This window comes from Garra rufa, chromosome 19 (genome assembly GCF_049309525.1).
Source record: "Garra rufa chromosome 19, GarRuf1.0, whole genome shotgun sequence".
NCBI lineage: Eukaryota > Metazoa > Chordata > Actinopteri > Cypriniformes > Cyprinidae > Garra > Garra rufa.
In genome coordinates this window covers 23,072,030-23,092,993 of record NC_133379.1, presented here as the reverse complement: position 1 = coordinate 23,092,993, position 20,964 = coordinate 23,072,030, and the positions used below count along the sequence as shown (strand labels likewise).

The 20,964-nt window shown below is 36.3% G+C and overlaps 1 protein-coding gene across 6 annotated transcripts in view; it reads right to left on the bottom strand.

The window, feature by feature from the left end:
* ncam1a (neural cell adhesion molecule 1a) overlaps window positions 1–20,964 on the bottom strand; it is a 293,753-nt gene that overhangs the window by 47,357 nt on the left and 225,432 nt on the right. For all 6 annotated transcript variants that reach the window (XM_073824852.1, XM_073824853.1, XM_073824854.1 and 3 more), the window contains 4 exons: window positions 15,449–15,633; window positions 12,826–12,922; window positions 11,294–11,461; window positions 5,946–6,071 (listed from right to left, as the gene is read on the bottom strand). In XM_073824852.1, the coding sequence (XP_073680953.1) occupies window positions 5,946–6,071; window positions 11,294–11,461; window positions 12,826–12,922; window positions 15,449–15,633 (576 nt within the window). The remainder of the gene's footprint in view (window positions 1–5,945; window positions 6,072–11,293; window positions 11,462–12,825; window positions 12,923–15,448; window positions 15,634–20,964) is intronic.

The window sequence follows — 20,964 nt, the reverse complement described above, 5'->3', positions numbered from 1 at the left end:
GAAAAGGGCTTTAAGTATGGAAAAATGAGTGTGAAAATCTTTAAAAACTTCCACCTGGTAAAAAAACCCCCAAAACACCAAAACCAGTCTACTGGACCTCCAAAAACTGCCTAAAACCTGTCTAAAATCAGTCAAAAGACCAGCCTAGGAGACCTGAAATCCAGTTTAGGTTGGTGAAAGATTATTTTAAGCAAGGACATTGAGAAAATAACAGCATAGAGGAATGACATGAAGTTGTAAATCTAGAAATGACAGAATTTTCATTTTTGGGTGAATTGTGAATTGTTTTAACAAGCCATTTTCTGCCCTAGATATAGCAAGACTCATTGTTTCTCAGACAACAAACAACTTGATTATAATTGTTCGTATTCAAAGAAAGCTTGCAAAAAACATTCTGCTATTGTTAGGATTTCTTCTGAATAATTACAAGAAAAGAAATTTTCGCTTTGGTTTGGAAACTCGTGACAAATAAACCCAATCTGGACTGTCACCACATTTGTGAAGCCATAATTTGACAAGTGCCGATGCTGCCGGCGGTTCACTTTGTCATGTGCAGATTGATAAATGATCAGTAAGTGTTTGAAGTGCTGGATCATTGTCCCGCCAATCACCTCTTAAATTCACGGAGGTATAGTTCCAGAGAAAGAATGGTCACCGCCATCAATCTCGTCTGAACGCGACCACATCAGACTACCATTACGATATACGGTCTCTGCCTCGACCATCGCCTCTTTTTTATTCTGCTGTGTAATGATCATGAGAAAGCTTCCGCAGTCAAATGATCCCTGTCAAGGATAATGAGAACAATAGAGAGCCACAACAAGAAAATACTGACAATTAAATTAGCGACAGCTTCATCACAATGTTATTTGTTTTTTGTTGCATAAACAAGCAATAGTCATTCTACAGTTCGACTGTTTTAAAATTGCTTTTTTGCAAAGCAATCACTCTCACACAAAGCATGAATTAAACACCAACATTGGCCAACGAGGTTGCGACTATCCAACAAGTGTGAAATAAATAGATTCTTTTGAGACCTCTGTGAATATTTAGTACTGTAGCTTAGTGCTGTAATAGAAAATGGAAAGAAAACTGCAAAAACTAGAGGAAAATCTACACTCCAATGACTATTCTTTATACTAAGATGCCAGCATATAAGTTTAAACGGTGGCTTTTCATCAACAGACCCCAGGGAGCCTAGACAAATTTTCGTTTCAAGCCATGACCTAACACACCTGAATCAATTAATCAAGTGTTAATAGCTCCATGTAGCATAATTGAGTTGAACCAGGTGCATATTTACTGTAGGTTTTGGATAAAAAGCAATTTTCTCAATTGAGCCTCCAGGACTGGAAGGAAAGAAAATTTACTGGACTAAATGATCTCATTGCAAACCTTAATCCTCGTTTGAGTAATAGAACGGAATTCCATCTGGAAAGTGCAACAACAGATATAATGTGAGTCGCCACAGTTCTTTAAAGCACAGGCTATTATCAAAACTTACTGTGAAGTGCTTTAAATTCAGTTCAAATCCCCCAGAAAGTTTCAAGTCCACTTGAAGCAAAAAATACTCATTTCATTTTCAATACGACCCCATGAAATGCATGAATCCATGTCCATATCTACACTCCTCATAATGTTTGACCAATCAAATGCTGTAGAAGGCTCTCAGTAAATTATAAATGCCATTTCTCTCAAGGTCCAATCAGGGTTCATGACTGTGAAGCCTACTGGCTATTCAAAAAAAAGGACGAGTCCTTCTATATATACAACTTCCTTCAAACGCAGGAAAGCAAACTGCACGCTATAACCCATTTCATGGAGTATTTAACTTTATATTCTAGCTTTGCTATCTTCTCTGAAGGCTTACTAGTGGATTTGGCAGGAGTGTTGCAATGGTTGAAATGGAAGCAAATGGAAAAACAAACAGAAATGCAAAAGAAAGAGAGCAGAGAGATGGAACACTTACTTTCGAAAGAGGAGCCTGATGTCCAGTGGAACAAAACAAGATGGAAAACATGATGAGAACCATAAGAAGCAGTGAACATGAAAACAGGAATGAATAAAATGGTGGCCAATCCCAACTTGCCATTTTGGGGTTCAGCCTATGAAACGGTGAAAAAATCACCTTGCTGATTCACATTTGGCTAGGATATACTATGTGAATGGCTTGTTAAGTCCCAAAGTGGCAAAACTGGGTGACCCAATTAACTGTTGTGAAATGAGTGCAGGAGAGAGAGCGAATGTGGGGAGTGTGAAAACACAGGGTGCCGAAGCAAAGATGAAACAAGATAAGAAAAGTAAGGTAAGAATTCATGTCAGCCTGTCTCTGACTTACATCAATGGAGCAATTCACTCCTGCCATGAGCGATTGTACTCTCAATAGAAGAATAAACAAGCCTTAGCTTTTCACCCATTTTTGTACGCTTCTGGGTATTCCAGTGGGAATCGAGCTTATTGCTGTGTAACTCCTTTTTTGTAATGTTATTACAAAGTGCTTTTGAATTGGATCAATAAATTGGATTAATACAGTGACAAGGAATTAGACTTTTTCTGCAATTTAAACTTTAGTCACTTAATCCCTGCGAGTGCAGAAGGAAATTGAATAATCAAACTCGAACTGTGTTTCTGCTCATCCCACATTTCTTGCAAACTGACTTTTCTAATCTGCTTTCTAAGTGGAACACTCTGAGCCAACGGCTTCGTCTGACACGCAGTAATTAAACCAGTAGATTTGTAGGAATTTTGAAAACTACATTGCGAAATATAAATATGGATGATGTTTCATTAATGTGGAGAGCTCCACAACACAGAGTCAATCAAGCACTGCAAACCAACTTCAAATTTTACCTTACTACACTTTTATATAGCTATGAAAGCCTGTTTCCACCTAAGTGCAAAAAATAAGCCTAAAGAGATGAATATTCTGTCATTATTTACTCACCCTCATGTCGTTTCAAACCCGTAAGATCTTCGATCATCTTTCAAACATAAATTAAGATGTTTCTGATAAAATCCGAGAACTTTCTGACCTTGCATAGACAGCAATGCAACTGACACGTTCAAGGCATAGAAAGGTAGTAAGGACATTAAAGAATAATCCATGTGACATCAGTGGTTCAACCGTAATGTTATAAAGCTACAAGAATACTTTTTGTGGGCAAAGAAAACAAAAATAATGACTTTATTCAACAATTACTTCTATTCCATGTCAGTTTTCGACGCACGTTTACAAGAGTGCCACAATGCATGCGTGTCTACAAGCAGCTTATTTACACTGTACATAAAAAAATCTTCAGAAACATTTTTGAAGATTTCGACAGAGAGGATGACTTGCAATTTTTTGCCCAGTCTTACTTATTTGAACCAGAATTGACAGATAATGAACTAAGAAAGTTGGACGTTCTACATCAGAACGCCAGCTCCTGCGTCAGCAGCAACACACGCATCGCTGTGGTATTCTCGCGAACATGCTTCAAAGACTAACACGCAAGAGAAAAATTGTTGAAAAAAGTTATTTTTGTTTTCTTTGTGCACATAAAGTATTCTCAGTGGTTCTATTGTAATGTTATGAAGCTACAAGAATGTGTGTCCTGAAGATGAATGAAGGTCTTACAGGTTTGGAACGACATGAGAGTGAGTAATTATTATTTTGAGCGAACTAACCCTTTAAAATAATATAAAAGTGATATTGTGACATATAAAGTTGCAATTGTGAGTTATAAAATCACAATTCTGAAAATTGAATTGTTATTATCAGTTATGTAGTCAAAATTATGAAATATTTATGATATATAAAGGTGCAATTGTGAGATTAAGAATTAATGCTACAAAACTTACAACTATGTCACAATTATGAGATATTAAGTTGCAATTATTGGGGTACAAAGTTTGAATTAAGAGATAAACATCTGCAACTAAAACCATTCACAACTCTGAATTATAAAGACTAAATTGTGAGATACAAAGTCACAATTATGGACCGCAATTATGAGAATTTGTCACAATTGTGAGCTTTAAAAATCTTGTGAAATTAAGATTTAATGTTATAATTATGAAAAATTAAAGTCACAATCGATTGTGAGCAATACAGCTACAATTAAAGGCACAATATGTAAGATTATTTTGATTAAAATGTCCAAAAAACCACTAGAATAGTGTTCAATATTTAGTTGACTTGTGTATTTACATTACTCCCAAATGTTTCCAAGAATGTTTAAATCCAGAGAAATAAGAATTTAAGTAGTGTAACAGACCTTTCATTGCGTCGCCTGCCAATGACATCAAACACCCTCGATTTCCAGTTTTATTTTGTAGAAAACATGGAAACACTGTTTTTGTTATATGTTGTATTAGACAGGTGATGAACGCACAGTCACATTATATCAAAACTTTCAACACACTCAAATGTATCACCCTGCTTCATACTACAGCGACGTTAGTAAAACTTTAGTATATAAGCTCATCCATGAACATAATTTCTTGCCGGATTGCATCGGCTGTGGGGAAGAAGACCACAACTCCCATGATTCCATACTCAGTCATGGCGTCATCAAACTACGCCTTTGTTTTGTTGTTTGTTTTGAATATGCACTCTCTAGCGGCAAAAATTACATATTGTGCCTTTAAGATTTAATCAATTCTGATAAATAGTCTATTTTATAGACAGATCCTTTATATTAATATTACTATTTCTATTTAAGGCAGAAACAGGCTTACATTCATCGCACACCTATGGCGCTTTTCCACTACACAGTACCAGCTCGCCTCGGCTCGACTCGACTCGGCTCTGTTTGGTTTTCCACTGTGTAAAAGTTGTACCTGTACCGGCTTCCAGGTACTTTTTTTCGTACCACCTCCGGCGAGGTTCCAAGCGAGCTGAGGCGAGCTGAGGCGATACTAAAATGTGACGTGAAAACACAGCAGACTGCTGATTGGTCAGAGAGAATCGTCACTATTCACTGCGTCATCATTGCACGCGCCAGCAATAGTATCCAGAATAACCACGCCATTTTTAAAAAGTTTGGCCAGAGATTGCGTGACATATCCAATCCATTACATATTATGGCAACTCGGAAGAATACGCCGTGGTCAAACGAGGAGGTGCAGACAGCGGGTGTGTGTCGCGTAGAAGATTACATCACGGCAGTTTCTTGCAGCGTCGCTATGACAACCAGGTACTATTGTGGAGGTACAGGTACAACTTTTACACAGTGGAAAACCAAACAGAGCCGAGTCGAGCCGAGGCGAGCTGGTACTGTGTAGTGGAAAAGCGCCACTAGTGTATATTAGAGCGAAAGCAATCAAACTAGTTCTAGTTAAACATGAGAAATCCCATCTGGAATTATCTTCAAATGATGCTGCTGTACAAATGCAAAATATTCCAGCTTCATGGAGATTAGATATTATTATTTATATTACAATTTCTGAGAGTCTAGCCCTGATCAGATTGTGGATATGAGGTTAAAGAGGGTTTCATCATCTACTCTACAGAAGAGTGCCCAATCAACACGGACGACACTTAACAGAGCACACGGCTCTCAGTAGACATGAGACACAGCTGTTGCCTGGCACATGCTGGCAGTGGCAGAAGAGCCGTACGGACGGGGGAGGAGCGCCACATCACTGGGAAGCACTGCTGAGGTGAGAGGCTGCAGTGACACGAAGGCCTTGAGGAAATTGTTTAAACACATGGACACACACTTAAATGAACACGCACATCCACATATATAGTAAGTACAAAAAGCACACGCAAAGGACAAGCAATGCATCTCCTGGGAGTGAGATCCAGCAGGGTCCAGGGCAGGGATGCATTGTGGGTAGTGAGGTCTGCTGCTGCACTGAGGAGGGGGGGTTGATGGGTAAAGAGAGCACTAGGGTCATATGAAAAAGAGACTGAAAGAGGGCTGAAAGAGAGAGGAAGACAGAAAGAGAGAGGCACTTACGGACAGGTTGGGTTTTAAAGCTCTCAGGAGGGCTGCTCTCTCCTTCACCCTTGCCGTTGATGGCTGATATCTTGACCTCATACGTGGTCTCTGGCTTCAGTCCAACAATGGTGATCAAGTTGAGACCTGGTTTAGACAGATTTATAAATAAATCTCCAATAAAATATCTGACATAAAAACACGGAATTAGATGACAAAATATGGTCTGGTTTTAAATATGTCTCATTTGCCTTAACTAAAATGCACATGTTATAACAGCACATGATCTTTACCATTATGAAGAATTGGTTTGTTTGTCTTAACAATGAGATTTTAAGGGAAAATGTGCAGAATGGATTTAGATATAGTGAAAAAAGGCATAGCCGATAAGCCAAAATATTAAATAAATAAATGGACAAGGGGCGAGTGGTGAGTGAATTTTATGAATAATGGGTTTCCAATTCTGAGAAAATCTGCAGGACTTTTTGTGGGTATTTCCGTGGCCACAGATCCCTTGTGGACCTAGTCATCACTCAGATGTTTTCCCAGAAGACCCTGCAAAGCTTTTCGAGTTCATGTTTGTAGTAAAACACATTTTAGTTTGATCCAAAAACGATTCTCCAATTAGAGTCATCACTCAGAGGTTTTCTCAGAGGTCCCCATGCAGAATCTTGTATTGCATTTTTGTATAATACAGCCATTAGTTTTTGTCATCCAATATTTCTTGTGTTTTGTTCCATACACCCTACTTCGGGTTTGTTTCTTTGGCAGAACAAAATAACTGACCACATTTAGTCTAAAATGTGAATTATCAGATATTATCTTACACTAGTATTTAAAAGTGTGGGGTTGTGTTTCAGAAAGAAGACTTTCATGCACATCAAGGCTGCATACATTTGATAAACAGTAGTATCAGTAGTAAATCAGTAGTAAAAGTATATTGCATATTGTAAATAAAATTGTATAAAATAAATAAATATATAGTCAAACCAAAAATTATTCAGACACCAGATATAATTTTTAATATTTATTTTACTAGTGGCTGAAGGACACTATAATTAATTTATGTAAGTGAGGATAGCAAAGTAAAGTAAACTGTGACATATTATACCCAAAACGTCTTCATACAGTGGACTACCAGTAAAAATGATTAACATTTGGTACCAAAAATTATTCAGACACTTTGACCTGACCATGTTTTGCTTAAGTTCTTTTTCTTTAATTGCTAATGTGACCTTTTTACACCACATACTGAACAAAATAAAGCATTGCTTGGTATTTGGTCAACAAAGTATTGATATTTGTGTAAATATTGTCATATTAACAGTTGATTGTAATCCATTACCATTACATACCTTTCTATTAAAGTTATCTGACATTATCAAGATGGATTTGTTCAGTTTAACTCTTGAGTTCTCATCATAATTTGAACAAATTTTGGTTTGACTGTATACATCTGTATACATCTGTTTTTTCTTAAAACCAAGATATATTTTTTCCAGTATTCTTTGATAAATAGAAAGTTCAAAAGATCTTTGAATCTCTCAAATAATTCTTAAAAAAAAAATCTTACTGACTTCAAACTTTTAAATGGAAGCGTATATACAGAACTGTTTAGAAAATGAAAATACTCTTTCTTGTGTGATATTGCTTTAGCAAAATACACTTTAGTTCAATATTCATTCATTTATCACTATGTTTTCATTTAGGTTATAAACATGAAATGCCAAATGTTCTTAAATTTGAGTAATTCGACTGAATTGCTAAAAAGAACCGGCCATCAATTATACATCAATAATGACCAAAAATCTGCTGTTCGTGATTTTTTGTACTTGTTCAATCTGGTACCTTGTGTTTGAGTCTGCTGCATGCCTATCATACGCCAATCTAATGCATTAGAGACTGACTGACAAAAGGTTGAGTGATCAAAAAGCCATTGGCTGAGCAGGGGTTTGTGTGTGTGTAGGTGGCTGGTAGACTGCTTCGTGAAAGGCTGCGTTTGTGTGTGTGAGGCTTGTTCTGACGCATGTCCCAAGGAGGTCTGGCAGAGCGAGCAGGCTGTCAGCAGTGAGCAAACTGACATCTCCACCCCCCCCCACCCGCTACCCCGAGAGACAGACAGTACCCACAGACAAACAGAGCACATGTCAGGCAGTGACAACTGCTCCGAGCACTCTTATTTAGCATTCAAGTGAACCCTGTCCCTTTCCTACATTTGCGTATTCTATTTTTGTTCAACTCTGCATCGCATTTCATGCTTGCCAGGCAATATCGCCAATGAAAGAGTTTTTATGGCAGCGGGGAAGGTTATTTTGCCACGATTTGAAATGGCTAGCAGCTGTGGAAAGTGTTTAGTTGTTATATTGACTACGGGAGGGTGGCTCCATGAGCCTCAGAGACACTGCTGTTTTCTTCTTTAAGTGTAATACAGCATCTTAACTAGACGAGAAGCGACAAAGTGACAAGAAATAAAAGCTCTTCCGCATTAATCAAAATTTCTGTCCTAACCAGCTGCAACAGTGACAAGCAATGCTACATTTTGTCAGTTGCACACAATGAAACCTCACTGCACCAAAATTCAGCTCCTCAAACATGGACAAACCGCAGAGAGACTGACTGTGGCATTTAAGAAACATCTGCTATCAAATAACAAATCTATGGAAGCCCGTTTCTGCCTGAGAGTAAAGTTAATTAGTAGCTTTATATCTCATAATTGCAACTTTGTCTTTATTACAACTTAAATGTGCTTTTATACCTTAAATGTCACTATATCCCAATATGTAACATAATATTCGGCCAATGCAACGTTTTCTTGTAATATTTAGCAATGGTATTCTATATCTAGCATTGCGACTTTGTTGCTCATAACTTAATTGTCACTTTGTATTTTGCAATATGAATTTATATCTCACAACTGTGTCTTTGTTACTCATAACTGTGACTTTATATTTTGCAATGTTAATTTATATCTCACAATTTACATTTACATACATTTACATTTAGTAATTTAGCAGATAAATGAGGACAATGGAAGCAATCAAAATCAACAAAAGAGCAATAACATGCAAGTGCTATGACAAGTCTCAGTTAGCCTAACTGCGGCTTTCCTACTTATAATTGTGAATTTACCTCATAATGTGACTTTATTTTTAGAAATGGCAACTTTGCTACTTATAATTGTGAATGAATATCTCATAACGTGACTTTATATCTACAAACTGTGACTTTGCTACTTATAATTGTGAATTTACAGGGGTTGGACAATGAAACTGAAACACTGGCCAATATAGTGTTGGAGGTTTCATGGCTACATTTGCTCAGCCTGGTGGCCAGTCTTTACTAATTGCACCTTCCACCAGTAAGAGCGGAGTGTGAAGGTTGACTATGTGCACCCAATGGTTCAAACATAGTACCCTAAAGGTGGTGCTGTGTATCAGGATGATAATGTGCCAATACACACAGCAAGACTGGTGACAGAGTGGTTTGATGAACATGAAAGTGAAGTTGAACATCTCTCATGGCCTGCACAGTCACCAGATCTAAATATTATTGAGCCACGTTGGGCTGTTTTGGAGGAGCAAGTCAGGAAATGTTTTTCTACACCAGCATCATATAGTGACCTGGCCACTGTTCTGCAAGAGGAATGGCTCAAAATCCTTTTGGCTACTGTGCAGGACTTGTATTTGTCATTCCCAAGATGAAATGATGCTGTTTTGGCCACAAAAGGAGGCCCAACACCATACTGATTGTGGTATAAAACTAGGTGTTTCAGTTTCATTGTCTAACCCCTGTATATCTCATAACGTGACTTCATATCTACAAATTGTGACTTTGCTACTTATAATTGTGAATCTATATCTCATAATGTGACTTTATATCCAGAAATTGTGACTTTGCTACCTATAATTGTGCATTTATATCTCATAATGTGACTTTATACTTACAAATTGCAACTTTTCTACTTATAATTGTGAATTTATATCACATAAAGTGACTTTATATCTAGAAACTGCAACTATGCTTCTTATAATTGTGAATTTATATCTCATAATGTGACTTTATTTTTAAAAATGGCAAGTTGCTACTTATAATTGTGAATTTATATCTCATAATATGACTTTATATCTAGAAATTGTGACTTTGCTACTTATAATTGTGAATTTATAGCTCATAATGTGACTTTATTTTTAGAAATGGCAACTTTGCTACTTATAATTGTCAATTAATGTATCATAACGTGACTTTATATTTAGAAATTGTGACTTTACTACTTAAATTGCGACTTTGTTACTTATAATTGTGAATTTACATTTTATAATGTGACTTTATATGTAAAACTGCAACTAAGCTACTTATAATTGTGAATTTATATCTCATACTGTGACTTTATATATAGAAATTGCGACTTTGCTACTTATAATTGTGAATTTATATTTCATAATGTGACTTTATATCTAGAAATTGTGACTTTGCTACTTATAATTGTTAATATCTCATACTGTGACTTTATATATAGAAATTATGACTTTGCTACTTATAGTTGTGACTTTGTATTTTGTAATGCAAATTTACAGTATATCTCACAATTCCAACTGTGCTACTAATTTTATGACTTCTAATATGACTTCATATTTACCAATTCCAACTTTCTTACTCATAATTGTGACTTTATATGCTATAATATGACTTTATATCTCACAAATGTGACTTTGTTACTTACAATTGTGATTTATATACCATAATATGACTTTATATCTCACAGATGTGACTTTGTTACTCATAATTGTGACTTTATGTTTTGCAAACTGTGAATTTAAATTGCGCAGTGTGAGTTCATATCTCAGCATGTGCCTATTTCGTATTCATAACTTTATATCTGACAATTACCCATTTTATTTTTTACTCTGAGGCGGAAACAAGCTTTAATACAAATTCCTCAAGTTTCTCAAGGAAAACCATAAAAGGGCCATCTGGAGTACACTACACAGTGTGTTGCAAGTGTGAGGAAGTGTGCAAACACACACTGTTCTGATTGGCTGTGGTTTTATATTCTTGCTTTTAGCACAGACAGAAAAATAGCTTGTTGCTGGAATCTCGCCGCATCATGTCTGCTCTAAGACAGTGTTTTTTAAAACAGCTGTGCTAAAACAAAATAACTCAGTTAAAATTTTTGCTCTAATACAATCTTATAAAAAGCTGTGGTCATTTCAGTATAAAACAATGCTATAAAAAACAAGAGCATGACCTTCACACAAATGAGGAAAAGCTTTTATAGCCTCCCAAAAGCCTCATTTATCTTGTTTTCTCTCTTCAGTGCTTCCAGTTCTGAATAAATGTTATTACAGTGTGTGTGTGTGTTGGATTCTTACCATCCTCAACCTCATACTCTCTGTCAGTCCAGTCTTGGCCTGCTATTCTCCATTCAGCCTTGTACTTGAGGATAGGCACTCCTCCACTGGAGGCAGGCTCATCAAACTCCACCATTGCTGTGCTAGAATACGGCTCCACACGCTCGATAGAGGGGGCCGAAGGCACATCTACAAAACACACACATACTTATAAGCACACACTAGAAAATAACTGGCATATTGCTCTGCGCACACATGCAGGGCACCACAAAAATGTGAGTGAAGCAATAGACAAACTGAAACAATGAAAAATTGTTATGGGCTTGGGGAATGGTTCACCAAGGGAACTGTTATTGCTGTGGCCGGTACAGTTTTTCCCTGAAGCACGAGTAAAATATCTTTCAGACAAAGCAAGATATTGTTTAAAGTGGTCATATCATAAGGAATCAAATTTTCCTTGAACTTCTGATATGAAAGAGTTTGATGTACTATGAAAACATACTGTAATTTTCAGAAAATATAGGAACAATGCTACAAAAATGGCTTGTTCTAACCTTCTCCAACCTTCGAACATCAGATAGATACAGCAATAGGAAAATTACTTTTTTCAAACACTCTGCAGTTCTGTTTGGTGCCACTAGAGGCAGTAAATTCCACGTTCTCTTTTAAATGTCGTAAAGTTTGCCAAAACTTGAGCTGGCCCTGAGTGTATTTTCCACTCTGCATACCCTCCCGAGGGATCCCAAAGTTAGAAACATAAATCTGATATTTGTGACCAGCTTAGATCTTAACAATTTGAAAGTACTGTTTCAGTGTGGATTGTTTCGTAATAGTTTTAGGATGTAATGAAAGCTCTGTAAAGAAGCTGTTTTCAAAGGATGCGTGATCTATAAACAGTATTGGATGCAAACAGCAAACCCACAGCACACATTTCCTTATTTCCCAGGCAAAAAAAGGCACAGTAGCAAAAAATAAACCTTCTGTTCAATGCTACAAGTCAGAACTGTGATTAAAAATAGGTGTTTGTTGCAAAAGGGTTTACAACAATATAATTCATCCTCAGGGGGAAAATACATTTCTATACTTTATAGACGTTATCGCACAATAAAAATGTGGTGGCTCTAAAGCCTGTGAGGTAGAAAAGAGGCGTCACTCCTGCACCGCCTCATCGCATTGAGACTAAATAATCACCTCACTGCCTTCCACACCATTTCACATCTGCCCCACTTTACAGAGCACCAAAAATATCAGAGGCAGTGTCGCATTTAACCGTCGAATCTGCAGCCTGAAAATTATACCCTGCTGTTTTTATTACCCAAGAGTCTCAGCCTAAAAAATACGAGCGCAGGCTCTGATCTGAAGCTAAAACATCTCTGTCTGGAGGAGATTTACCTTTCACATACAAGGTGGATTATGAATTGGTACCAAGGGGGGATTTTAGAAGCCGTTTGTCTGTGTTAAAACACCCATTGTGAGAAAGATGTGAACAGCTAATTAGAACCTTTAAAATGACAATTTGTAACTGATTCAAGATTCTCTGAACATTCACGAACCTGCTTGAACCAAAATGAACTCCTTTGACTCTGTGCCGATGACATTGGTTGCCGTACAGTTGTAACTGCCAAAGTCGTTCTGGGACTCCGGGGTGACCTGTCAGAGACAAAAAAAAAAAAAAAAAAGCCACGTCAAAGCACCGCCTCTCTTCTGACCTAGCTAGCATGACATAGACATTAGCTGGTTAAGAGAAGCTCATTGTCATGGCAATGGCAGTGACCTCCTATTCTGCACCGCTGGCATTCACCTCGCTCGATAATTATTGAATGACAGGGAGAGAGAGAAAGAATGGAAGCGTACTGTCTCCATTAGCTCCAACAGCTTAGTAAAATGTGCCATGGGAACAGGGACAGTGACAGAGAACATTTCAAGCTTCACAGAACAGTCAAAAAGCAACCTCTCATGTAGTGGTGAACCACATATTTAAAGCCCCCTCACTGAGAACCATGAAACAAAGCACGGCCCAGAAGTGGTGACATCATGTGCAAGAGTTTGTGGGAGTGTATAATAGTATTGCTGATTTATGTCCTTTAGAAAGTGTAAATCTGAGGGCCTATAAAGATTTGAGGTCAAAAGTTTACGCCCCCTTTTCAGAATTTGCAAAATGTTAATTATTTTACCAAAATAAGAGGGATCATACAAAATGCATGTTACTGTTTATTTAATACTGACCTGAATAGGGCATTTCACATAAAAGATGTTTACATAAGTCCACAAGAGAAAATAATAGTTGAATTTGTAAAAATGACCCCGTTCAAAAGTTTTCATTCCCTTGATTCTTAATACTGTGTTGTTACCTTTTCATTTAGTGATAGTTGTTCACGAATCCCTTGTTTGTCCTGAACAGTTAAACTAACTGCTGTTCTTCAGAAAAATCCTTCAGGTAACACAAATTCCTTGATTTTCAGCATTTTTTGTGTTTGAACCCTTTCCAACAATGACTGTATGACTAATATGCAACTATTACAGAAGGTTAAAACACTCATTGATGCTCCAGAAAGAAAAACGATGCATTAAGAGCCGGGGGAGCACATTTTTGAACAGAATGAAGATGTGTAATTTTTTCTTACTTTGTCTACATTTTTTTCGTTTAGTATGGCCTTTCAGCGGCTACAGAAGATAGTTACATTTTTTGTTTCCCAGAAGACAAAATAACTCTCTTAATGCAGGTTTTTTTCTTCTGGAGCAACAGTGAGCATTTGAAACTTCTGTAATAGTTGCATATGAGTCATACATTTATTGTAATAGATAAAATACAAATACACAAAAATGCTGAAAAACCAAAGAATTTGTGAGACCTGAAGGATTTTTCTGAAAAATGTCTGAACAATAGGGACTAAACTGTTCAGGACAAACAAGGGACTCATGAACTATCACTAAACAAACAAACAAAAACAGACAGCTGGGGATCATTCAGGTAACAACACAGTATTAAGAATCAAGGGGATGTAAACTTTTGAACAGGGTCATTTTTATAAGTTAAACTATTATTTTATCTTGTGGACTATATGTAGACATCTTTTATGTAAAATAAACATTGTAAAATAACATTTTGCACATTCTGAAAGGGGGGTGAATAATTTTGACCTCAACTGTAAGTGCTGAATGTTTAAAACAACCAAATATTATAAAACCTGTTGCAAACCTGTAAGACCTGTATTCATCTTTGGAACACAAATTAAGATATTTTTTTTATGAAACCCAAGAGCTTTCTGACCCTACATAGACAACAACGGAATTACTACATTCAAGGCCCAGAAAGGTAGAAAGGATATTGTTAAAATAGTCCATGTGACATATGGTTCAACCTTAATTTTATGAAGCTACGAGAATTATTTTGGTTCGCAAATAAACCAAAAATAACGACTTCTTCCTAATTTCCTGGGCATTGAAAGTAGTAGTTGCATTGATGTCTATGCAGGGTTTAGAAAGCTCTCGGATTTATTCAAAAATATCTTAATTTCTGTTCTGAAGATGAACAAAGGTCTTACAGTTTTGGAATGACATGAGGGTGCAATTAATGACATTTTTGGGTGGACTATTTCTATAATTCTGTGATCTGATCTTAAAACGGTTTCCACAGTTTGCTTTCAAATGAATAATTTTCACAGAATGTAATATTTTCTGTATTTAAACAGTTTAAACATAACAAACTGTGCTTTGCAAGACTCCAAAAACAATATGCTCCATGCAGGTCATTCACAATGCGTCGTTATACATAAAGCAACTTAATTATTGCAATTAATGTTAACCGCCAGTAATGTGAAAACAAAATCAAAAATCAACCGACTGTAGAACTTATGGTACTACACAATAAAAACAACTCATTACATTCTCAGCACTTGTGGACTCTGAAGGGTGAGTAGATGTGTGTATCAGCTCTATTTTGTGCATAAACTCAGAACATAGGTTACTGGAAAGAAAAAACAGTAATTACTGTGTTTTCTAAATTCGGTATCAACAGACGCTATTGCTATGATTTAATATCAAACGCTACAGACTGCTGAAGTATACTGAAAATGAGCCCAGAAAGCAATTATCAGTGTCAAACACGTCTTTAGTGTTGAAACTTTAATGAGGGGGCATCTAAAGGCTGATGGGTTTTGAGCGGTGATGCTGTACCTCCAGGAAGCTGGCAGCAGGAGTGTTGTAGATCTTAACGTTGGTGGTATTAGCACTAGGCAGCAGCAGGCCGTCACGGAACCACAAAACGGAGGCGGCTGGGTGAGCGAGGGCCTCGCAGGTGATGTTAGCAGGATTACCCTCCCAGGTGAACACCGCCGCAGGGCCTTGGATCTTCGGAGCATCTGTAATTATACACAGTGTCAGCCAAGTGCAACCAACACATGGACTGTTCCAGAGATAGACCTTGGGGCAAACAATATGATGGCTTCCAGCCGGCATACATACCTCAACTACCTTTCAGAATTGCAATTTCTGATATCTGCTCTATTGTCTGTTGTGACTGTTGCCTTCTGATGTACACCTCAGCTAACTAGACTTTTCACTCCAGGATTGATACATGCAGTTGAGTCATCACATTTCCCATAAAGCTGTTCTGATAAGACACATATCCACTCAAATCTTATCGCTATCTCGGGACCACAGGCTGCAACACCGCTGGTGAGATAATGTCGGCAACCCGAAACATAATGTCTCTCTTTTGGATAAAATGGCCAATGAAATCTTATTACAGCGGTGGGTGAAATTAATATTGGCAAATTTAGGGCATGAAATGATTTATGATATCACATTCTTACCTTGATGTGAATAAACAATGAAAGTCTGCATAAAGATGTTTACTGATTCTAGAATAAACAGTCTTTCCAACTGGCTGCCAGCCTAAAACTATTGTACTCACATGCTGAGCTCTACTTCAGTAAAACAACCAAGCGAAAGAAAAACACATTTAAATGTAAACTTGAAGTAAAAGGTGGGAAATAAAAGAAATGTACAGATCTGGCCATTAAAAATGCGTCTTTTTTCACGCGGCAGCCTGCAATTCAGCACGCGTCGCCACGCGGCGGCCTGCAGGGGCTTTTTTAGGTTTTTTTAAAACGTTGTTGCGCTTCATATAATATCCACCAGGTGGCGCAAGGAACAACATTCTGTGGCCAAGCCCTGCACAAAGAGGGCTATTTGGACAGTATTTATGTCTGTTGTTTCAATATCTGGCGCCATAATCGGTAATTCATTCTGTATGTAACGGCAAAGTATTTATAATTTCGTTTCCTTTTTATTAAGTTAATTTAGAAAAAAAAATTGGAGCATTTTTGTTCGTTAAACGTAAGCTTTTTGTTTCTTAAAGACCAAGCGGCAGACAGTGAGTTGACCTACTCTTTCAATTTGCCTTCTCAAATCACGAATTGGCTAAACTAAAATCCATAGATGTAAAATAAAAGAAATAAATAATAATAGATATAAATATGCGCTATTAGGTGCATATCCAATCGTTTGTGCGGAGAGAGCAAAACACATTTTTAGGACATGAAGGCTCAAGCTCGATCAGTTACATTTTTTTTCAGTGGAAAATATTTAACCGTTATTTTTTTGTCAGACATGATAAATAAATATGTAGAAAGACTTAAATTACTACTTAACGAAAAAAACAAATAGAAAACAAAAACTGTTTTTATTATGTAGCTAGTCCATAGAGATGCATTTCTCTCTAAAGGCGCGCGTCCAACGAGGATATGAGGACTGTTAACTGCATCATCACTGACTCAGAAAACAGTAGTTTCTAAATAAATAATTAAAATATCTCCTTACTATTAGACAGTCATGGTATTTACTTTTGCCAGTGTTTTGTGGTAAGCTTTAAACAAGGAACCCTTCCAAGCTGTGCTGAACGTGCGCTCAATGCTGCTAACAGGACCGTCATGGTAGCCTGGTCTCGTGGTTCCTCCAGCGCTGCAATTTTTTTTTAAATCACCACTGAATGTCTAAAATATAATTTTAGCCCGCATTTGATCTTTGACGGACTAAAATGCAGGGCTGTAATACGTCTTAAAAGTGGAACATGGAAATATAATGGATGTACTGCGAAAAAAGTTTTATACTCGACATTGTTTCCAAATGGTTAAATGTGAGATTCTGGAAATGAGAATTAAATTTAGCGTGTCGGGTCGGGAAGAAAATTATTCTAAGTGGGTATATATAGGCTATATATTCTAAGGGTATATATATAGTTAGTATCATAGGCGGAGCGTGTGTAAGGCTGGGGAAGGCTTGACCTGGGGCCAAAAAATGCCACTAAATTGGACATATTCCCCTGCCCAAACAAAATCAATATATTACGTCTGTTGACAATAAAATGAAAATGAATAGAAAATGTAAATTGCGGCATTACATTAAGATCAGATAATCTGCACCGTAATTCTTTTTAGGCGTTTTTACAGTGTTATAACGAACCACACACGATTCTGTTGGGTTAGGAATGCAATGTCTATCAGAAGCGTTCAAATGAGTCTTGTCAGTTTTGTTGAGTGCGCGCAACTCTTGATTTTTAAAAAAATCATAAACAACAAAGCTCAGACGCACCTAAAATGTAGCTATAAGTAAGAGATTCGTTACACAGGGAATACAACGAAATCATGGTTTACATTTAAGATACAAGTTCATTTAAGATATAAGATAACATGTATATTGAAAAGTTCTTTAAAAGCATCTGGATGCAAAAATAGTATTTTTTAAAGGTGTTTTTAAAGCATTTGCTTTATGGATTAAAATACTAATAGGCTAATAAATAATTTGCATATCGGACAAAATTGCGTTGCAGCAAATCCTCTAAATTTTAAGATATATAGAACAGAGAAACATAAAATCTGAAAATATAAGCAGCTACAATTATTAAAGTTTTACATATACTCTATGCCAGTATAATTTGTAATTATAATTATTTTATAGTATATTCTATAACATTATAATTTTAATAGAATTATAAAATAAATATAATCAGCCCTGTTTTAGGCTTTTCCTTACTTTTATATTTTAGACATTCATCAATAATGGAGATAAATAGAAAAATTTCTCGCCATTTCTAAATTGGACGTGCCTTTATATAGAAATATCTTTAAATCTTTAGGCCTACAGATTACATAATGAACGTTTCTATTTTCGATTTGAATTATTTCGTTTTAAAGTGGTAATTTAAAGCTTTTGTTCATTGTGAAGCGATGTTCAAGAACAGACGGCAGAAAGCGCATCTTCTGTTTTCCTTTATTTTATAAACGCATGAGTTGTTTATAGGCTATTGTGAGTGCACTAAAATAAAAATGGACCCGTTACAGGTCAGAATGATGTATTACTCCTATACCTTTATAAGCAAAAATGAAGAAATTATTTATTTATTTTCACACAAAAAAAGTGATTGCACTGGTGCCTCCATTTTTTTCACAACCTTTCAAACATCTAACCTCACAATTGTTAATGAGGGTCGTTCGTGTCACTTTTAAACTTGCCATTTCACCTTTCACCTTCCCCCCAACCTATGAATAAAGGTGAGAAGAGCTGGCTTGGCTCCGGGGGGGGGTGAAGTGCTAGGGGTGTCTCATTTCTCGTTAGGTTGGAAGGGTAGGGGGAAGGGGAAGGGCCAGATAGGCCTCCAAACAAAGAATTTTCGGGACCTCATTTCAAACGAAGGGCTAAGAGAAATTTCCATTTTCCAACATGCCTGCTCACTCGAGCAAGCAGACTTATAAATATAGGTAATTTTTGCCATTAATAAGGATATTTATGACAATTTTTCATTATATGTATATTACCTTTAATCTTGTGTTTGTGTTTATGGTGTTGTTCTGTAAATAAACGTTTGCAAAAAATCGCTAAAGTTTGCTAGCAGATAGCACTGTTTGCACTGATTGATATTACAAAATATATTTTTATGTCATATACACTTGACTGCAAGTTAGAAACATGGAAGGCCATGTGGCGAGGGAATTTCCCACACCCCAGTCATTTAAATCAGTACATAATAATGAAAAAAAAAAAAATACCTTACAATTAAAAAGAAGCAGATTTTTACCATCTGAAATTTCTTAAACCAGTGAACCCCTGTAAACATTTCAGTCCAAGGATCCAGTAAACCAATGCGCTCAAATTGAAAGTTCAAAAGGAAATTCAATGGAGTAGAATTTAACACTTTCTCAGAGTTAGATTTTAACACTTTCTGGAGTTAAAATATTAATCATTTGGAGAGTAATTTTAACTCTAAAATTTAGTTAATTATAATTTAAACTCTTTAACCAGTGTTAAAAACACTTCTTAGGGTAAACACAATATGTTTTATGTGGAAATGACTACACTGAAAGCCATACTCTCAACTAGCTGCTTTTATTTCAGGAAATACATAGATTGGATTTTGAAATTCCATGCATGTAAACACTTTGAAATTAACTGCTGTCATAAAATACTGTAAAATCTAACAGCAAAACATTTACATTTAATACATGTCTGCAGTGCCAACAAGAAATGTTTAGTAAAATTGTATACAGCATAGTCAAAAACACATCATTGCATTATATAAAATCAAACCTGAATAATTATAAAATAGTGCAGTAGTATTGTGTAACCAGAGGTAGATATACATCAGATGAAGTAACAAGAAACAACTCCACAGTGATACCAGGATACATTCCATGAATTAGTTTGAGGCGCCTGAATAAAAACAAAACTGAAAGCTGAAGGATGGAGCACAGAGGACAGAACTTAACATTTTGCTTAAATAAGAATACTGCTTGTTCAACTGCCTTGCTCTCAGTTCTTTGACTTCAGTTCTACCTATATCATTATTATATACATTTGTCTTTAAAAAAAAATATGTACAGGCTGGACAGAGCATCATGATACTTTACTTTACTTGAACAGCTCTTCAACAATACCCAAGGTTTCACATGACTGACAAGGCGAAACTTCTCAGTCCAAGACGATGTAAAAGGTGGAAACCTGTGCTTTTGATGTCCCTGAGGAAAGATGATATGGCTGAGGGTTTTCTTTAGTGGCCAGATGATGGTCATCAATACTTTGGCATGACCGAAACACAAGATAAACATCCCTTTATAAACAATAGGCATTAAAGGAAGAGTCCACTTCCAGAACAAAAAAATACAGATAATTTACTCACCCGCTTGTCATCCAAGAGGTTCATGTCTTTCTTTTCTTTCTTCAGTCACAAAGAAATTGTTTTTTTTTTTTAAGAAAAGATAATCGTTCAGACAAATGTAAAAATATATATTTTTTTCAATAACATTTTGAAGTATTATTTAATACTTACCAGTCCTTTGACATCCAAAAAGCAAGAAAACATGTAGTACATCAGCTGAGCCCTGGTCATCTTTTTTCAGTGTTGTTTTATCTCAAAAACTTCTGCTGGACTACACAATAACATCAACAACATGTTATTTACAAAATAAATCATAAAATTACAGTCACTTACTCTTTATTAACTGATTACTAAACACATAACTCACCTGAATTGAGAAAATCTGAGAAACAAATTTCGTCCAGTTTTACTACTACTTCCCTCCATCCAGCACTTCTGTCAACATCCTGACAATGAAGAGAAAACATGTAATTTAAAACAACCTGTTAGTGTGATTGAAAATGCAAAATGTTTAATATGAAAGCCACGAACTCTCATA